At 32.6% G+C, this 19,160-nt stretch overlaps 3 protein-coding genes across 3 annotated transcripts; 2 read left to right on the top strand and 1 right to left on the bottom strand.

The window, feature by feature from the left end:
- Positions 1–2,610: 2,610 nt before the first annotated feature.
- Positions 2,611–5,166, top strand: LOC111489661 (annexin-like protein RJ4). The gene is made up of 6 exons (XM_023138019.1): positions 2,611–2,772; positions 2,874–3,019; positions 3,293–3,511; positions 4,090–4,302; positions 4,484–4,576; positions 4,768–5,166. The coding sequence occupies exons 1-6, from the start codon at positions 2,697–2,699 to the stop codon at positions 4,966–4,968; spliced, it is 948 nt and encodes a 315-aa protein (XP_022993787.1). The 5' UTR covers positions 2,611–2,696; the 3' UTR covers positions 4,969–5,166.
- Positions 5,167–5,915: 749 nt separating this feature from the next.
- Positions 5,916–9,732, bottom strand: LOC111489569 (annexin D4). Its single transcript, XM_023137909.1, has 6 exons — positions 9,602–9,732; positions 7,785–7,960; positions 7,466–7,690; positions 6,822–7,055; positions 6,542–6,613; positions 5,916–6,297 (listed from the first exon to the last, which is right to left on the bottom strand). Exons 1-6 carry the CDS (start codon positions 9,642–9,644, stop codon positions 6,088–6,090), a joined length of 960 nt encoding a protein of 319 aa, XP_022993677.1. The 5' UTR covers positions 9,645–9,732; the 3' UTR covers positions 5,916–6,087.
- Positions 9,733–13,198: 3,466 nt separating this feature from the next.
- On the top strand, positions 13,199–18,892 carry LOC111489499 (annexin D3-like). Its single transcript, XM_023137789.1, has 7 exons — positions 13,199–13,449; positions 14,596–14,741; positions 15,236–15,463; positions 16,039–16,251; positions 16,349–16,438; positions 16,837–18,053; positions 18,333–18,892. The coding sequence occupies exons 1-6, from the start codon at positions 13,275–13,277 to the stop codon at positions 17,038–17,040; spliced, it is 1,056 nt and encodes a 351-aa protein (XP_022993557.1). The 5' UTR covers positions 13,199–13,274; the 3' UTR covers positions 17,041–18,053; positions 18,333–18,892.
- Positions 18,893–19,160: the final 268 nt, after the last annotated feature.

Raw genomic sequence — 19,160 nt, forward strand, 5'->3', positions numbered from 1 at the left:
GCGCATGGACAAGTTGTCTCGAGGACATGACTTACCATCTCACCCAAACATCTCTTTAAAGGTCAATTCAGATAAAATGGACGAATCATATAAATTTGTATTCAAACTCATGCACCTAACTAACCTATATTATTTCTCAGGATGTCAAAAGTTCAAACCATCATATTTGCTAACAAAAATAATTTACTTAAAATGTATAAGACACGGGAGAATGATCATAATAAAATTAAAATTAAAATTTGGCAAGTTCATCAAAAACTTTTTTTTGCTCTTTTTCTCGTAAAATATGTTTGGTAGATTTATTTTGAAAACTATGGATGACTTTATGGATCCCGTGGGTGTTTATTTTTTCTATGGGATCGACGACTAAAAATCCTCGTGTAATAGCAAATAAAAAAAGATAAATTTTGTGAGCTAATTGGTTTAATGATTTATTATTTAGTGATAAGAATATTTTGTGAACGATGAATTTAAAAAAAATACAAATAATCTTTGTCATGTCAATTATTTAGGTGAGATGATATATTGATTTTATGTTATTTTTTCTATTAAAACTGTTGAAAATATATATATATATATATATATATATATATATTGTACTAGAAAATTCCTTAAAATAATGGACAGCTGGACAGCTCCTTCACAGGCACAGATTGGACACGCCGCCCAAGAACTCACACGATTTTCCACAATGCATTAATTTATATATTTTTGAGCTTTAAATTTATTACCCTAAATTAACCAACTTACCTTTTTAACCTTTTTTTTAAATATTCATATCTATTAATAATTTATTTTAAAAATACTTTTAATTTTTAAAAAACACCCTTAAACTATCAAAAATTTAATTAATATTTTATTTTTTAATAGTAAATACCATTTGCGCCAAATATATGGATATGGATAAAACTATTAGTACTACCTTAAAAAATATTTATGCATTATAAAAAAAATAAATAAATAATACTCATAATTATTAAATACGTAGAATTTATATCACGCGTATAAATTATAATTCTTCCGGGATTGAAAAAAGGAAAAAAAAATTATGCATTTAAAGTTTAGCTTAATTAACACGTATTAATAAATATAGCTTTGTTACGGGTAAGTTCAACCACTTTCTTTTTAAATGATACCCTTTATGCTTTTTTTCTGTTTAATTGTCTATTTTTTTAATTTTTAGATCAGGTAAATTTTTAAATTTAAAAGGCTTTTAACAAATATGAAAATATATAATAAAATTCTAAATTGTTATTTTATATTTAATAAATCATTAATTAATCTATTTGATATTTTTTAAAATTCACAACCAAATATATCTAATACATTTTTAATTTTTAATTTTTTTTATTATTTTAGTGATATTTTTTTACACAATATTTTTTAAGTTGAGGACCTAAATAAGAATATTACTATTTTTTTTTTAATGGAAATAATTTCATTGACTTAAAAATAATTTTGTTTGCAGACATTTTTAAGAAAATTAATATTAGTGAGAAATTTGTATGTGCACAAAATCAATAGTTAAATAATTTTTTAGATTAAAAAAGTAAGAAAAAAAAAACCATATTCAAAAGAACTATGGAAAATTAATTGTAATTTTTTTTATGTAATTATTTTATTTTATAATTTATTTTTTCAATAAACGTTTTAATTTATTTTCCTTTTTCAACCCCTAATTTATTTTAGTAAATAGCAACAAAATATTAATAAATTTTAAGTGAGGATATAAATATATATTTATGGTTAAAATTCGAATGTACTAAAAAATTAATAAAATATTAAAATTTGGGCAAAATATTTATTATTATTATTACGTAGAGTAAAAGTGTTAATTATAATGATTATAAAACCTGGGGAAAAGGTTTAACTCCTCTATCCTCAAAATTCGATTAAATTGAAAATTTTTAATATATATATATATATATAATTTTAATTTTTTTTTAATTTAAAGTGAAACGTCAAGAAGACTCTTTTGTCTTCTTGCTGAAATTAAGCGGGAAAGCAAATCTTCCCCTTTATTTGATTGATATTTTTTTCTCTTACTTTATAAAGAAATTAATTTTTATTATTAAAACAAATCTTTTTTAATTATAAACTTGGAAAGTAGTTTTATAAATTTTAATCCCATTATATCTTATCTGGACGGGAAGAGAATAAAACACCATTTATATCTGAAAAAGACAATATTTACTAGCAGTGATTGAGTGTAGTAACATTATCTATTAACTTTTTAACCTTAAACTTTTGTACGCCCTCTATCAGTGGGTGTCGTTCATCGTCCTACTTTGGTCGCTCTGTCCATTGTCGTAAGGTTGTTGTCTTCAGTGACGTCGTAGTTTGAATCTTCCTCACACTCGTCGTTGCTAGTACGATCGAAACTGAGTGAGTTGAGGTTTGAATTCAAAAGTTAAAAAGTAAATTATCCTATAAAAAAAAATTATAAATTATTACAAATAAAAACTAGTTTAGAAATATGAAATCGACATGTCGATCTTGATGAGTGGCAGCCTCCATTGCAGGCCACGTTGAGCAATCTCTGATGGAGGCGTGGACTTCAAGACGAGCGCTGGTAAATTCACAGAGAAGCTTAATAATTTTTTTAGTATTTAAAGGCGTGGGTAGAGACTGAGGGAGAGCATTCCGCAGCTGAATCTGCTCATAGCTACTGAAAAATCCATCCCAAGTTTGAAGTTATGGCGACTCTTCGTGTTCCTCATGATGTTCCTCCCCCAAATGTTGATGCAGAAGCCATTAAAGCTGCTTTCAAAGGTGATTCAATGGATCGTTTACTCATTAGCGTCTGATCGGATCATGTTTTGTTGATCTTTCTGAATCTCTCTTGTTCTTTCTCTCGCTCTCTCTCTCTGTAGGGTGGGGGACTGATGAGAAGGCTATTGTTGCGGTGCTTGGCTACAGAAATGCTGGTCAAAGGAGGCAAATCAGGATTGCTTATGAACAGCTTTTTGAAGAGGATCTTGTTAAGCGCTTTGAATCTGAGCTCTCTGGCCACATTGAGGTTCTTCTTTTCATCATATTCTTGCTTGTTACTCTTTAAAGTTCATCGATCGTCGTATTCTTCTCTTTTATGGCTATGTTCTTCATCATCGTCCTCATCATCAGTTTCAGATAGACAGATACTGCTCTCCTGTTCCCGATCATCGAAAATCATTGGATTCTCTGCTTATTTTTTGAGGAGATCAACCCGTTCTCTTGTTTATACGCTTTTTGTAGAATATGATTGTTATACAGGCTGAATCGGAGTTTGATTGATTGTTTGTTGTGAAAACAGAGAGCTGTGTACCGATGGATTCTAGATCCAGAGGACAGAGACGCTGTGTTGGCGCATGTCGCCTTAAGGAAGCCCAACGAAGATTTTGCAGTGATTGTTGAACTATCTTGCATTTACTCTCCTGAAGAGTTCTTGGCCGTCAGAAGGGCGTACCAGCACCGGTACAAGCGATCCTTGGAGGAAGATGTTGCCGCCAACACCCACGACGAATTCCGAAAGGTCCGTAACTTGCCCCTTATCCATTTTATTAACTCGATCATCCATTGATAATGGTTTCCTTTGTCGATCATCTGTATTTGGATCGCTGAGCTTAGGGTTATAGATCAACTTTTTAATTTCTCTTTGGGGATTCATTTCGTTCTAGTTACTACTTCGAGAATAAAAAACTTATCATCTTATTGTTTTGTTATACCAAGTCTGAGCTCGATGATTTCAGATTAAACAGTAATCCAAGAGAGAGGAGAGGATCTTCCTTCCCATTAAATATATAGATTTTATGCCACGTTCTGAACTGAGAAGAAATTCTAATCAGGGGCAAAACCCAGTATTAAAAAATTTATTAGAGATCTGATGTATTGGGGGAATTTGAAACTGGAAGAGACTAAAATAAAATAATGGAACTCTAAACATAGAGATTCTACTAGCACATGACTTTTGTTTTTGTCAATTGTGGGGGAGGATTTAGAACCCCGGCCCGCAAGAGGATGAGTAAAGAATGGCATGATCAAATTGAACTGAAGAACGGGGATAATAGTTTTTGTGATTGTTGATTGATGGGTTTATTATAATTGCTGCAGCTGTTGGTGGGATTAGTGAGTGCATATCGTTACAATGGTCAAGAGATAGATGCAAGACTCGCGAAGTCAGAAGCTGGGATACTTGAGAAGGCAATTAAAGAGAAGACCTTCCATCATGAAGATGTTATAAGGATCCTAACCACTAGGAGTAAGGCACAGCTGATTGCAACTTTCAATAGCTACAAAGATGCTAATGGCATTTCTATCTCTAAGGTATATAGAACTAAGTGTAAAGATCATAGATTACATTGATGATATTAATGTTGATCATATTACTCCGAGACTTTCGGAGATTCTGACATTCTGACATTCCTTGTTAAATTACCATCATCTTTGAAGCTGAGTTATGTTGGAAATTTATAAGTTGGGTGTTCTTTTTTTTCCTCTGTTGCAGCAATTGGGTCAAGACCGTGCTGCCAATGAGTTCACCGAAGCACTTAGAACTGTGATTCGATGCATCAATGACCCTATCAAATACTATGAGAAGGTGATGAATGAAACTCATATCAAAGTAGATTAAGTTGTTGTTCATGTGCATGTTTTAATGTGTTCCTTCAAGAAATCTTCACTAAAGAGCTGAAAAGCTTCCCCTTCCATTTCTTGATGTTGGCCGAATCTCATAATCCAATCCATCCATTTCTATTCTTGGATTAATAGTTGTTTGTATATGGTGAACAGGTGGTGCGAAATGCAATCAAGAAGGTCGGGAAGAGCGACGAGGATGCGTTGACTCGAGTGGTGGTGACAAGGGCAGAGAAGGACCTGAGGCTGATAAAGGAGGCTTATCACAAGAGAAACAGCGTGACCCTTGATGATGCTGTGTCCAAGGAGACCTCTGGCGACTACAAGCACTTCATCCTTGCTCTTTTGGGCAACTAAGTAAGCTGATGAGTTACTTACTTAAAGCACAACTTTATCCTTGCTCTGAGTGTGTTTTAATCGGCTTGTAAGTAGTTGCTTTATAATAATAATAAGCTGCTGGTGCTCCGAGTCTTGTGTTTGTTGAAGAATGCTTGGTTTTGGTTTTGTAATGTGGACTTATTTATATATCAATTAAGGTCTTGTGTTGTTCCTATATTTCTCTCCCAAAGTAGTTGCTTTTTTTAGATGTATTCTATTTTACTAAGATATTATTCTCCCTCTAACCTCGACTCACCAAATATCTAACTTAGCCAAACTATATAGTAACAAATCCATATTTGTTATAGCACATCAATGCAGGTATATAATAAACAAATGTAATAGGGAGATTTGAACGGATGTTTGCTAATTACCGTTAAAACTATCCTTACTTTAATTTAGGATTCTTATTTATATGTAACGATGATAGAACACGAGTTTAATCTACGAATTTATGCAAGTACAAGAACAACGAACCTATTAGGTTTCTTATTTTTATGTAACGATGATAGAACACGAGTTTAATCTATGAACTTATGTAAATACAAGAACAACGCACTCATATTTACGACCATATTAGGAGGAAGGAAGCTATCTTAACCCATAAGCTATAATTCAATTTGTGCCACTAATTGTCGGCCAATAATGACCTTAAAAAATGGAAAAGTTTGATCCTTTTGGTTTCTTAATGTTCTTGTCTTTGGATATTTTCTTAAATATTGAAAGACTTTTTGCATCAAAAATAAGGAAAAAGAGATATGGACAAAATCAAGAAAAGGAAAGGGTTGGCCCTTTGATTAAAGTCTCTTCAATTAAATAATGATTACATTAAGCTTACCATTGAGTTTTCTTACTAATATAATGTATTTATGCACTAATTTTGGGCCATATATTCAATCATAATCTAATAAGTACAGTGTTCGGTAACAAATAAAAATACATTTTAAAATAATAAAATTACAATCATAATCGTAACATGGGCATTGAAATTTTGACAATGTTTCAATTTATTATAAGCAATAGAGAATGGGAATTCATACATATAAATTAAACACAACAAATTTCCATCTTAAAACCACTCATTCATGGTAACTAGAATCAGTCTGATCTTGCCAGCAAAGTGAGCAAGAAATCTTTGTAGCTGCCATTGCACACACTCTCAATCCTCTCGCCCAATGAAACTTCATACTCATTTTTGAACTCAGCTTTGATCTCCTTCATATCTTTATCAGCTCTTGTAACTACGATTCGAGTCAACGCCTTTTTTATTTTCTTGTCTGCCTCAACTCTTAATGCCACATTCAGAATCTAAGAAGACATAAAACAACGAAATCAAGCTCTTTAGTTTAGTACAATAGTAGATATGTTCATGGGGCAGAGCAGTGACGGGGAGTTCTTCCCCATCCTTGTCTCCACCTCCTATTTTAATAAATTAGTTTTGTGTCTTGGCCCTGTTTAGTTAATGGAGTGAAATCTTTTTTCACTCCCTCTCCATTTAAACAAAGATTCTCCATTCCGACTCAGACTCCACACGTTTTTGAAGTTTACATACCTGAGTGAAATACTTTACGGGATTGACTAAGCACAACACTGCCTCTTGAAGACTCAAGTCACCACGAAGATCCTACAAAAAGAAAGAAAAAACCGTCTCAATCTTCAGTGTTCAAATTTCTATCTCATTTGGAAGAAAAATATGCATGGAAGTGTCATAAACTGATGTTCTTAAAAGGATCCTCGATTGAATCAAAGATTCTTGGGACCTACAGAATATTTTTCATTGTCCATAAGTTCTTGATATGAGATAATTAGGTAGCATGTGAAAATGAAAGTACCTCAACAATGGATCGGCCAGCTGAGATTTCGTTGTAGTGTTTGTAGAGGGCATGGAGATGATGTTTGCTTCTTGTTGAGAGTATTCGCACAACGTCGTCGTGTTCTATGAGGCTGCTCTTTTGGGTGGCTGCTTCCTCAATTGCATGAGCAACTTCTTTTGCTTCCAACTTTGCTGTCTCCTCCTTGTACTTTGGTCCTTCGTATCTATATGCGCTCATTAATGCAACCAAAAGCTGCATTCCAAAATAACCACAACCACTTAAAAAGGATTAGGGTAGCTATGAGTGTTCTTGAGTTAGATTTTAGATCCGACCAAATTATTTGAATTGGAAATTTTTTTAACATAAAATAACTCTTATCAACTCCTTAGAAGATTAGGAACCATAAATCAACCAAATTCATAAAATTTTCATTTATTTGAATCTAACTTAAATGGTATCAGTTGAATTGGATTCAAATTTTCAAGTGATTGAATTTTTTGAAAACCCTTTAAAGTTTATAAGCACTACTTCCTAAGTCAAGTTTTAAAAACTAACATTTGGTGCAAACTACGGTAAGAAAAGAAATCGTTAACAGACCGGTCAATTACCAATTACCATTGCGAGGAAGAATTATGAAAAAGTTGAATTTTATAAGAACAAACCTTGCGTTGAGGGCCATTCATGTGGGCAGCGACATCTTCTTCAATGGAAAGATCAAACAAGGAATGGTAAGCCTTCCTTGCGCCCAAGAGCTCATCAGAAGTTCTAGTACAAGCCACTTCTATGAGGATGTTCAAGTTCTGGCCATGATGCCCTTTGCTCAATGCTTCCTTTACCAAACGAGCGTCTCTTTCCCATGGATGTGTCGTCCATAGCACCATGGCATTCTGCATCATCCATCCACGGACGACAGTGACACATCAAGCTTCGTATGGTTGAAATGAGTAATCCATTTTTATGAAGAACAAACAAAAGGGATACCTTGAAGCGCATGAATTCATGTTTGAGCAGTCGCATGCCGTGTTCTTCCCACCGCTCAAAGCAGCAGCGTTCATCTTCACTGAAAAATTGGCTGCTACTCTTTCTGAACAATCTCTTCTCCTCCTGATCCCATTTCCCCAATGTCTCTATCATTGCCTTCTCGTTTATTCCATGCCCTGCTTTTCATTTCACATTTCTCAAATGGATCACTTTTTTTTTTTTTTTTTTCTTTCTAAATCTCATGTATTTCAGTCATTTTATGTGTCCATTATAATTTAAACAATATAATGATTGCCAATGTCAAAAAATATAAGATTAACTAAATGTCTACCACACATGTGATTTTCTAATTAACTAGAAAGAAAATTAGCCGACTCTTATTCAAGATATTGAATTTTGAGAAATGTATAAAGAATTTGACACATTAGATATTGTCTGTGATGTCCCCACATTGGTTGAGGATGAGAACAAACCACCATTTATAAGGGAGGGTGTGAAAACCTTCCCCTATTAAACAAGTTTTGAAGCCTTGAGGGGAAGACCGGAAGGGAAAGCCCAAAGAGGAAAATATACCACCATTTATAAGGGTGTGTAAACTTTCCCGTAGCAGAAAGCCTTTAGGGGGAGACTGAGTTGTTACAAATGGTATCAAAGTCAATCACGTCATAGACACGAGGGGTGGAGGGTGGTCCCACATTGGTTGGGGAGGAGAACAAATCACTGTTTTTGGGCACATTGGACCACAATTTATAAGGGTCATAGACACGAGGGGTGGAGGGTGGTCCCACATTGGTTGGAGAGGAGAACAAATCACTGTTTTTGGGCACATTGGACCACAATTTATAAGGGTATGAAACCTTCGCCAAGCAGACCTGTTTTCCTTCCTTGAAGGAAAGCTTCTCCGAAAGGGAAAACCCAAGGAGAGCCGGAAAGGGAAATTTAACTTTTTTTTTCGTTTTTTTTTTACTTTCACATATTCATTAATGGGATAAATCTACATTTTCATTACAATATTAAAAAAGTGATAGAAATATATATTAAAAAATAACAATAAAATGTAAATAATGTCATTAATGAGTATTTTAATTTACTGAGAAAGGCCTAAAATGTTTGTTTTTTCATTTAAATGTATATTTTTTTAATCTTATATTTTAAAAAAAATCTCGATACAGCACAAACATTTCTTTATTTTTTATTTTCGTTTCTCTTTGCGTTTACAAAAAAGTAAATATGTTTCTTTAAATCATATAAAATAACTAAAATGATAGCAAAAAAGTAACTATAAATTAACAGAGCACCAAAATTAAAATATGCAGAGGAGGTAATTCGATTGAAAATTAATACTGAAAATGGATTCCAGAAATCAGATTGCATTTATCTGTAAATTTCACAAGAGTTCAACCAAAAATCAATTTAATAGAAAATCTCATCACAATATTTTGTTGAAGTAAATTTCTAGTGCTACGAAAACGATATGTAAGAAAAACAGAGAGAAACTGTCACGGTGGCCGGAGTTGTTTTTCTTCGGCGAAGTCCAAAGAGTTCATGAAGTTTTCGCGACAGAGTAAGAAAAACAGAGAGACACTGACAAGTCGAGGCCAGAGATCATATTTCTCCGGCGAAAAGTAAAATTTCCGATCGAACACTAAAATACGTACTCAATCCATATTCTGAGTCAAGAAAAATGAAGATCAATGAACAGATTTCGATGAATTTCGCATTCAGGATGAGAAAGAAGGAAAAGAAAACGCAAGCAACGATGGAGGAGAGAGGAAATTAATGACGGAGTAATGGAGAAGAAGGAATGAGGAGTTGACCTGAGAGAGCTCGAGTGAGAACTTCCATGGCAGAATCCGCCATTTCTCAATTGCTTATTTGATCACGGAGAAGAAGAAGACGAAGAAGACGAAGAAGACGAAGAAGACGAAGAAGACGAAGAAGACGAAGAAGAGGGAAAAGCAGTGTACAATCCCCTCATCTAATTCCTCCCGCGTTATAAAACAAACTCGAGATGCCCATTTTCGTCATTTCACTCTTCTTTTTCCTAACAATTTAATATTTTCGTTTTTAAGAATTAAAACCACTTTGTTAATGAAATGCCACTCTTCTATTTTTATTTATTTTTTAAAATATATTAATAGAAATACAAACTATATATATTTTTTAATCAGTGAGTGAAAGCCTTAAAATTTTTATTTGTATTTTTAAAAAATGGAATATCCCTTTACTAATTATAAAATAAATTCCATTTTTTTTATTATTTATGATATGTGAAAAATTAAGTTTTTTTTTTAATTTCTTAATTAATATTTATTTAAGTTTGTAAAAATTATGCCACGTTACTTTGTAATTTATTAAAGTATTAATGGGAAACAAGAGAGAGAGGGAGAGGGAAAATTGTTATTAATAAAAGTAATAAATGATATTAAGTTTAATGTTTTTTAAAGTCAGTTAAAAATAAATAAATAATTTAAAATAACGCTTTTAAAATATAATAATATAGAAATGACGTGTCTGTTTTTTTGTTTGCTTTCCTCCATTAGCTGTTCGGTCCTCAGATTTTCGTATTTTTCTATTCGTACCAAAATGTTTGTTTAATTTTGATTACTTTCTCTTAATTACAGACCCATACTCTACTGAAATTGCATTTCTACCCCCAAAAAAATTCGGTGGGACCCACATTATTATCCCAAAATTTCTTTCCTATTATTATATATTTTTTGAAATAATAATTTGATGTATAGCCATTATTGCAAGAATTAAGTAAACTTTTGACTATTTACTCATGGTATATTATATGTTTTGATTTTCCATTCAATTTTATAATTTACTTCAAAATTTTGAGAGATTAAGAAACTGTTAGGGAAAGTAATCTAAAAATAAAAAATTTAAAATTAATTTTGTTATCCAGTATGCTCTGGTTAGATTGGATTGAGTTGGAGAAATCTTTTTGAACCAATTGGAAATTTTGGGTTGTTGGTGACAATAACAAACTAAAAAGAGTTTTATCTATTTTTAAGGTTGAGTTGAATTGTCTGGTTGTCTTTTAAAGGTTTGAGCGGAAGTCCTAAAGAAAAAGTCCGAAGAGGACAATATCTAGCGGTGGATTTGTGTCGTTACATTAATATTCAACCCACCTCAAACTAAATTTTTTTTTACTCAACCTGACTTTCATGATTTGGGTTGGGTAGACAATTAGATTGATTGAGTTATTGAATTATCAGATCATATGAACACTTCTAGATATAATATTATATTTCAAATTTTTTAATTTTTATAAAATTAAATTGAGTTTATTCCCTATTTATTAATCATTTTTTATTTTTATAATAAAGATATAGATTTAAAAGTTTTAATTCATAATGAATTTGTGATCACAAAAACTAAAAACAATTTAAAAAATTACTATTCACAATCCATTCGAAATATAAAACAAGATCCATAAAAACTTAATAAAATCTCCATAAATTACTTTTAAATTTATAATAGTCAATTTTTTAAACCTTTAACTAAACTTATTATTAATTTTATTACCGTCTTTATTTATTCCACGTGGTTTTAGTTTAGTTTCAAATAAAAAATAATTTAATATTTATTTTGTTAGTACAAGAATAATAAATTGTTTGATATCATTTGTCAAAATGCTTATTTAAGAAGCAAAAATATAATATTTATATTTATACATAAAAACACGAGGAGAAGTAGGGTGCGGAGGTTTAAGGGGAAGGAGAGGAATATAATCCTTAATATAATCTTTATCTTCTGCCCCGTTTAGCTAACTAGGAGAAATTTCTCTTCATTCTCTCCCTCATTTTTTGCTGGTTTGAAGCGAGCTCCACATATTTTATTCCATTGTTTTATTCAATTTTCACACGTCTCATTTTCATATTATTTCATACAATTTACATGCTTTAAAAACAATAATACGTAGTTTTTTTTTTTTTTTTACACGAGGACAATAATTGATGGGCTGGCAGGTCATTGATGATGTTGGAGAAAGGACCAAGGCCACAAGGCTTATCCCTTCAAATTTGTCCCTTCAATTTGTTGTTTTTCACGTGTGATTATATTATATGGCTCCCATATTTAGATTCTCGATTCACGAGTAAGATTTGGATAATTGACATAAATGAAATGAAATCTTGTACAACGCTCCATTTTTAAAAAAGTCGAATATACATTAGATCGTTCCGATGAAAAACCTAATTATATACAAAGTTTCGCATTGAGAAAGACTCATTATTGTTGTAATCAAAGTCATATTTCCACTCGAGCTATTTATTACCAAAGAGAAGCGAGAAACATTAAGTTTTTCGACCATAACATGCGGGATGTCTCAAGCACCCCTAAAAAATATAAGTAATAAATATAAATATTTTAAACCATAAAAGGTAAAAATTAAATTTTCAACATTAATATGATAAAAATTTAAAGAAAAAAAAAATATTTAGTTAGATTAAATTAAAAAATGCTTAAAATACATAATCTTTGAAGGAAAATTTTTATTTCAATACGAATATTTAAGTAATTGTGGGATAATAATAATAATAATATTTTGAATAAAAAAAAGTATGTTTTGTTTTTTAAAATTAATTTATAAAAAAAGACAATAAAAGTCAGAAAACATGTTTGTTGCTTCTTAAACAATGAAAAGATGTTCAGTAGATGTTGAAGACAAATATCCAACAAGAAAAAATAAATATAATAACCACAAAAATAATAAAAATATAAATAAACATACAAAAGGCCACAAATTATTTAAATTTCATCAATAATTATTATTTATACTAAAATTCAAAAAAAAAAAAAAAAAAAAGAAATGTGGATAAGCATCCAAACCCCACTGAATAATGCACAATTTCTATATTTTTCTTCGAATTAAAATTATTCGATAATATACAAAACGCTATTAAACTCTTTGTAATATGTTTATATATATATATTTATTGTTTTATTTTTGTTAAAATATTAAAAATGCAAAACATTTTTTATTAAGGAAAAAAAGCTTTTAAGTTATCCCATCAATTTATTGCAGCTGGCTCCAATGGTAGCCGTTAATGATAACGTGTAAATAGTAAATACGAGCGTCTTTGTCGTTGATTTTTCTCGTTAGGACTCAAACTTAACGGCTCGATGAAAACGTGGCCATTCCATCCGTTACTTTTTTGCAATTCAGTACATAATTCATCACAAACTAAATTTGTACCCAGCGTAATATTCCATAAAATACGGCAGCTTCGTGTAATTTCCGAGATATTTAGGGACCAAATAGCAAAAAGAGTCTATGTAAGGCCTTCTTTGCAAACATTGAACAGAAGATGGGGTTGAAATCAGAAGGACATGAAGGGTATTTTCGTCAAATGAGTTGAGGGAAAACAAAATCTGCTTATTGCGTTGTATTGTAGCGAAGTTTGAGGGAGGGAAAAACAAACGGAAAACAGAGAGAAATTTATTTCTTTGTATTATCAATTACATTTCAGAGCTCTGAAAATGAGCAGTTTCTCGTTCAAGAGCTTCTCGTGGAGGAAATCGAAATCGGATTCCGGCCATTCCTTTTCGCCGGAGGAGGAGAGGTTTCTGACGGAAAATATGGGAACTCTGAGAGTGCCGGAGATCGTTCCTTCTCCTGCTGAGGACTGTGATAGGCTCAAGAAAGCTTTTGATGGTTTGCTTTCGATGAACTCTTTAACATTTTCATTCTAGTTATCTTTCGCTTTCGATTTTCATTAACTTATCTGTGGATTCTGCATGTTTTTGTTTTTCTATTTGATTTTTCTGCTTAAAGTTCTATGTAATGCGTGGATTTTGTTTGAATTGAAGTCGTCTTTAATTTTCTGATAGTTTGAGCTTTATCGTCGTGAGTTGAGTTCTCAATTCTCAGTAATGGAGTCTTTATGTCCAGACAATGTTAAACTATTCGGCTGATGGCTTGGCTGCACTCTTCTTCTTCTCATCTTATTCGATTGATTTATTTATTTATTTTTCAGGAATCGTATGGATCGTTATATTTGTTCCTTCTGTTTTCTAAATCTGTTTTATTTATTATAAAATATTTTGAAATTTTGGGCTAATTTAAAAAACGAAAGTCGCCCATTATATGTGTTTTTCAAAATTAACAATAAATTTGGTTGGTTTGGACTCGGAACTAACTCAACTTAAAAAAATTATAATTGGGTTGGGTTGGATTCATTATTATTTAACTGAAAAAATTTTAGATTAAAACCATTGCGTTGGGTTTAAAAAATATTCCAACCCGACCTAATTCAACCCTTGAATACTCTATTTTTGAAAGCTATTTTACTCTCTTAACATATCAACCCGATCTAATTCGACCCGGGAATACTCATTCTTTTTTTAAAGCTATCTTACTCGCTTAACATATATATATATATATTTTAATTTTTTTTGAAATGAAATAAAATTAAAAAATAAAATAAAATTTGATTGATTAGACAGAGAGTTAACAATTAATAGTAAACGAGTTTAGCTTAATTGACATGTTAAAATCTCTCTAATCTAGTAGTTCTTCATTTTTAACGTTCGAGCTGCTGTTGAGAGTTGTAAGCAATCAAGTTCCTTCATAGTTTGCTTCCTGATGGTATAGAGCCCTTTGTTTCCACGTTTTCTGCCATATATGTTTTTTTCCTGCAGCAGAATGAGAATTTAATGAGTTTAGTATTTCTTCTGCAGTTAATTTTTTTTTTCTGGGATTTTGATTTACTTTTCACCAAGTCATTGATCACCAATCTTCTTGATACATGACTGGTGTTTGTGTTGTCTATTTCTAATACTATTTCCCATAATGTGTTAGGATGGGGAACGGATGAGAAGGCATTGATAAGGATATTAGGACAAAGAAATGCGGCACAAAGGAAGGCTATTAGAGAGACATATGTCGAGCTATACAATGAGGGACTCATTGATCGCATCAACAATGAACTCTCTGGTGATTTTAGAGTATGCTTATTACTCGTAGCTCTTTACATTTCCCGATCACACTCCACATTCTTAACCAATCAACCCTTGTGAGATCCCACATCGGTTGGAGAGGGGTATGAAATATTTTTTTTATAAGGGTGTGGAAGCCTCTCTCTAGTAGATGCGTTTTAAAAACCTTGAGGGAAAAGCCTGAAAGGGAAAGAAAGGTTACACTCTTTGTTGTTTTTTTTAGATTTCAGTCTTGAAGTTTCATTGGCATTTAGAACAAACAAAATTCTTCCGTTGTTTTGATACTTGTTCTATAAGGGATCAATAGTTTCAATTTTGTAGTCAAATAAGTTGTATTTTGCTTGTTTTTTGTGTTATTTTTTCCCTGCTCTCCTGCTTTTGGATGTGAAAATTTGGATTTTCAAGGAGTTGTTCTTAAAGCTGACATTGAGCAATAACCACTTAATTTCCACTAATATCTTCTTTTCCCTTATCCATCTCTAATTTAAGCTTTTTATGAGTAGAAAGCGGCAATTTTGTGGGTATATGATCCTGCAGAAAGGGATGCCAGATTGGCAAATGAAGCCTTGAGGTCATATAAGAAAGGCATCCATGAGCTTCAAGTATTAATCGAGATAGCCTGTGCAACATCTCCTCACCATTTAATGGCAGTAAGGCAGGCCTACTGTTCTCTCTTTGATTGCTCGCTTGAAGAAGACATTTTCTCCACCGTCTCCATGCCTCTTAGAAAGGTACAATTGTAAAAAAAATTTCTCAGTCTCAAGTGAATTGATACACGGGCTTGAATTCTTGGGCTGAGTCTAATTTAATGTCTATTCGATGAACATTTTGTTCTTGGTTTCATTATTTACTTTGTAGAAATATATTTCAAATCCTAGTAAAATTTGAGAACTAAAACAGTGATTTTCGAAGACCTATTTTTAGCACAGAAATTTGTTTAAGCATTTAAAAGACTATAAATGAAATCACCACAAAATTAGACCATAGTTTTTCCTGCATTGATGCTTGGTATGTCCAAATGATATAGATAAGTTGCTTGAAAGAAAGTGGTCAATTCTTTAGAACATTGTGCTTTGATAGTTGCAGATACATTCCATCTTCATGAATTAGCAAATATCATTACACGAAATGAGTAATGATACCGAAACATTTTTGGTCAGACTTGCAATTTGACTCCATAAAATGTTCGACACTCTTTGAATATCTTTGAAAAGCTTCAAGAGATGACTTGTTCATCTGTTCCAATTGCATTGTATACTGTTGAGGTTGCAATATTGAAGAACCTTTTGTTTTGGATATTGTAAAGCTTCTAGTTGGTATGGTGAGTTCCTTCAGGCATGATAAAGAGGTGGTGGACGGTATTGTTGCTGATTCAGAAGCCGATTTATTACACGATGCTATCAAAGCAAAGCAAATAAACCACAGCGGTGTCATTTGGATACTCAGCACAAGAAATTTCTTTCAGCTTAGAGCAACCTTTGCATGCTATAAGCAAAAGTATGGAAAACCTATTGACCAGGTTCAGCCTTTAATAACAAATTGTTTGTAAACTCTTTTCTTTCTTTTTGTCTTTTCATTTTCTCTCTTGGAAGTTCAGTTTTGCATTTCATTTACAGGACATTGTGAAATGTGGAAATAGTGATTTAGAATCTCTCTTCAAAATTGCGATTTTGTGCATTGACACTCCTGAAAAACACTTTGCCAAGGTGAGATGCTCTTTCCTTCAAGGAAAAACAAAATAGTTCTTGAACTCTGCATCTTCTTTATAAGGTGAGATGCTCTTTCCTTCCAGGAAAAACATAAACATAAAGTGTAACGGCCCAAGCCCACCTAGCAGATATTGTCTGCTTTGGGCTTTCCCTTTCGGGCTTCCCCTCAAGACTTTAAAACACGTCTGCTAGGGAGAAGTTTCCACATTCTTATAATGGGTGTTTCGTTCTCCTCCCCAACCGACGTGATACATCACATAAAGTCATTCAAAGATCATTGATGAACTCAACTCGGAAAGAATATTTGATTGAATTCTAAACAGGAGACTAATTTCTGCACATACTTCTATCACCTTACATGCATGAAAAGTTTCCATTGTGGAATTTTGCTGCAGGTAATCAACAAGGCCATTGTTGGGCTTGGAACAGATGAAGACTCTCTAACCAGAGCCATTGTAAGTCGAGCTGAGATAGACACAATGAAAATTAGAGAAGAGTATGCCAACATGTTCAAAAGCAAGCTCGACGACGATGTCATTGGCGACACATCTGGAGACTACAAGGACATGTTGATGATCTTGCTTGGAGCTAAAGTTTGATTCTTTCCAACTTCTCTTTGCTTCTTGCCTATATCTTTCTCACTGCAAATTCCATGTTTGGTTTTGGATATTGATTGTAGGCCTTCGAATAAATAACTTGTTAGCCTTTGTATATATATTTGGAAGATTGATTGTCAGGAAATAAGAAATAATAAAAAGGGAACACTTTGTCTCTTTCTTGCTGCTGTTTTATTCTGTTAATCCCTATTTCAGATATCCCAAAGAAAGAAAGTTATTGAGACTTTCTTGGTATTAGGCCTATAGGAGTTGAAAAAGTGCTCCCATCTGTTCATAGGAAGAAACTTTAGCAATATTTCCAATCACTTACAAAGAAAACCCGACCAAATTGCCTATAAATTGACGAAAATTAAATAACCTAAGGTCGATAGAATTTAATGCAAGAAGTGCTTTTAGTAAAATCATTCTTGTCATTAAGAACAAGAGAACTAAATTTTCTTTTACTTTTTTGCTTTCTAAGTGCAAAACTTGTAATTCTATGTAAACGAGATCCCTCTTTTAGATATAAAATTGAATCTTACGTCTTATGGAACACGAACAGTAATCTTTTGAATTTTATAAATTTCGAAAGTTTCAGTTGAAAATTCAAGAACTAGTCTCTGTAGAGAATAGAAGGCAAGCAAAATGTTTAGTGGTACAGGTAGTAGTTGGAGATGAAAGCAAATAATAATGAATCTTAAACGAAAAAGGAGGCTGAGACTAGAAAGACACTCCCCTTAATTACCAAACAGTTTGAGCACCAAGAATTTTAGCAGCATTAACACAGCTTCAAAAGTGGTTGCCACTCAAAAAGGCCTCACTGATGAAGCTATATAATGAGGATTGCCAAAACAAACACATCACAGAGCCTTCTCAACCAAACCACATTTGAAGCAAATTTAGCTCTGCAATGAAAACTGCTTCCATTTTTCTGGGTATTATCCTGTCCTTGCTTCTGTTTGTGAATTTCTGCTTTGCAGCAGAAGAAAATGTTGCCGAACTCCACTCTGCCCAAGGTACTTTACTTACATTTTTTTGGCATTTTGAGGCTTATTTTCTTGTTTTGCTCAACCCCTTGTAATGAAAACTGTAGTTCTTTGCACACATTCTGTGTTCTTTGTCTAATGTTGTTCAATAAGAGGTCAAGATGGCCGACCCAGAAGTGAAATTGTATTGTATTTTAGTTTAGAGAGGTCGACGAATTACTACGATCTATAGAATCTAGTCGCTTTAGGCTAAAATTCCAATGAAACCAAGTGATAGTAAGGATTGTAATGAAGGGAATTTATATGCAGGTGCTGCTGGTGTAGCAGCTAAAAATGGAGAGGAAGACCAAGAAGAGAAATTCATGTTTCTTCATCACCACAAGCCATACTTGAAGAAGCCATTTCTAAAGCCAATTCCATACAAACATCCTTTTCTGAAGAAGCCAATCCCAGTTCATCATCCATTTCTCAAGAAGCCAATCCCCATTCATCCATTCCTCAAGAAGCCAGTTCCAAAGCCACTTAACCCACCAGTCTTCGCCACCCATCCTTGAAATATGTTAAAAAAGAAGGCTCAGTTCTATTATTATTACTGTTTGTGTGTTTAATTGTTGAATTGGATGAAGTTATTTCCAATTTAAATAAAGCTTTGTTTCTATTTCTGTTAAAATAACTGTGTAAGTTTCAAATATGAAGTTTCTGTTCGTTTACCAATGTATCAGTTTAAGCACTGCTGAACTCCTGTTGATTTTGATCCAAGAAATCCTTGAGAGAGTAAGAGAAGTGTTGGGTCAGGTCTAAGAATATTTATGAAATCCCGAAAATCCCAGTCGGTGAGTTATGCCTTAAACTTAGCTATGTTTGTGGAATCCTCGTTTGTAAAACAATAATCAATGAGCCTAACAAAACATAGTCATCAGTAAAACCTCAAAATATCAAACAAGTGTGGCTCGAAAGAGTTGGCTAGTGCCATGTATTCCACGATGTGATCTAAGGTCGAGGAATTGGCTCTAATAAGAGAGATCGGAGGAAGTTATAGGATTTCATTGTCCCATAATAATGAAAAAAGAGGTCAGTGAAGGATGGTTAGTTAAGTATATAGTTGGTAGCTGGAGATTAGATTGAATGCTAATGAAT

Source organism: Cucurbita maxima, unplaced genomic scaffold (genome assembly GCF_002738345.1).
Source record: "Cucurbita maxima cultivar Rimu unplaced genomic scaffold, Cmax_1.0 Cma_Scf00001, whole genome shotgun sequence".
In the NCBI taxonomy this organism is placed as follows: Eukaryota; Viridiplantae; Streptophyta; class Magnoliopsida; order Cucurbitales; family Cucurbitaceae; genus Cucurbita; species Cucurbita maxima.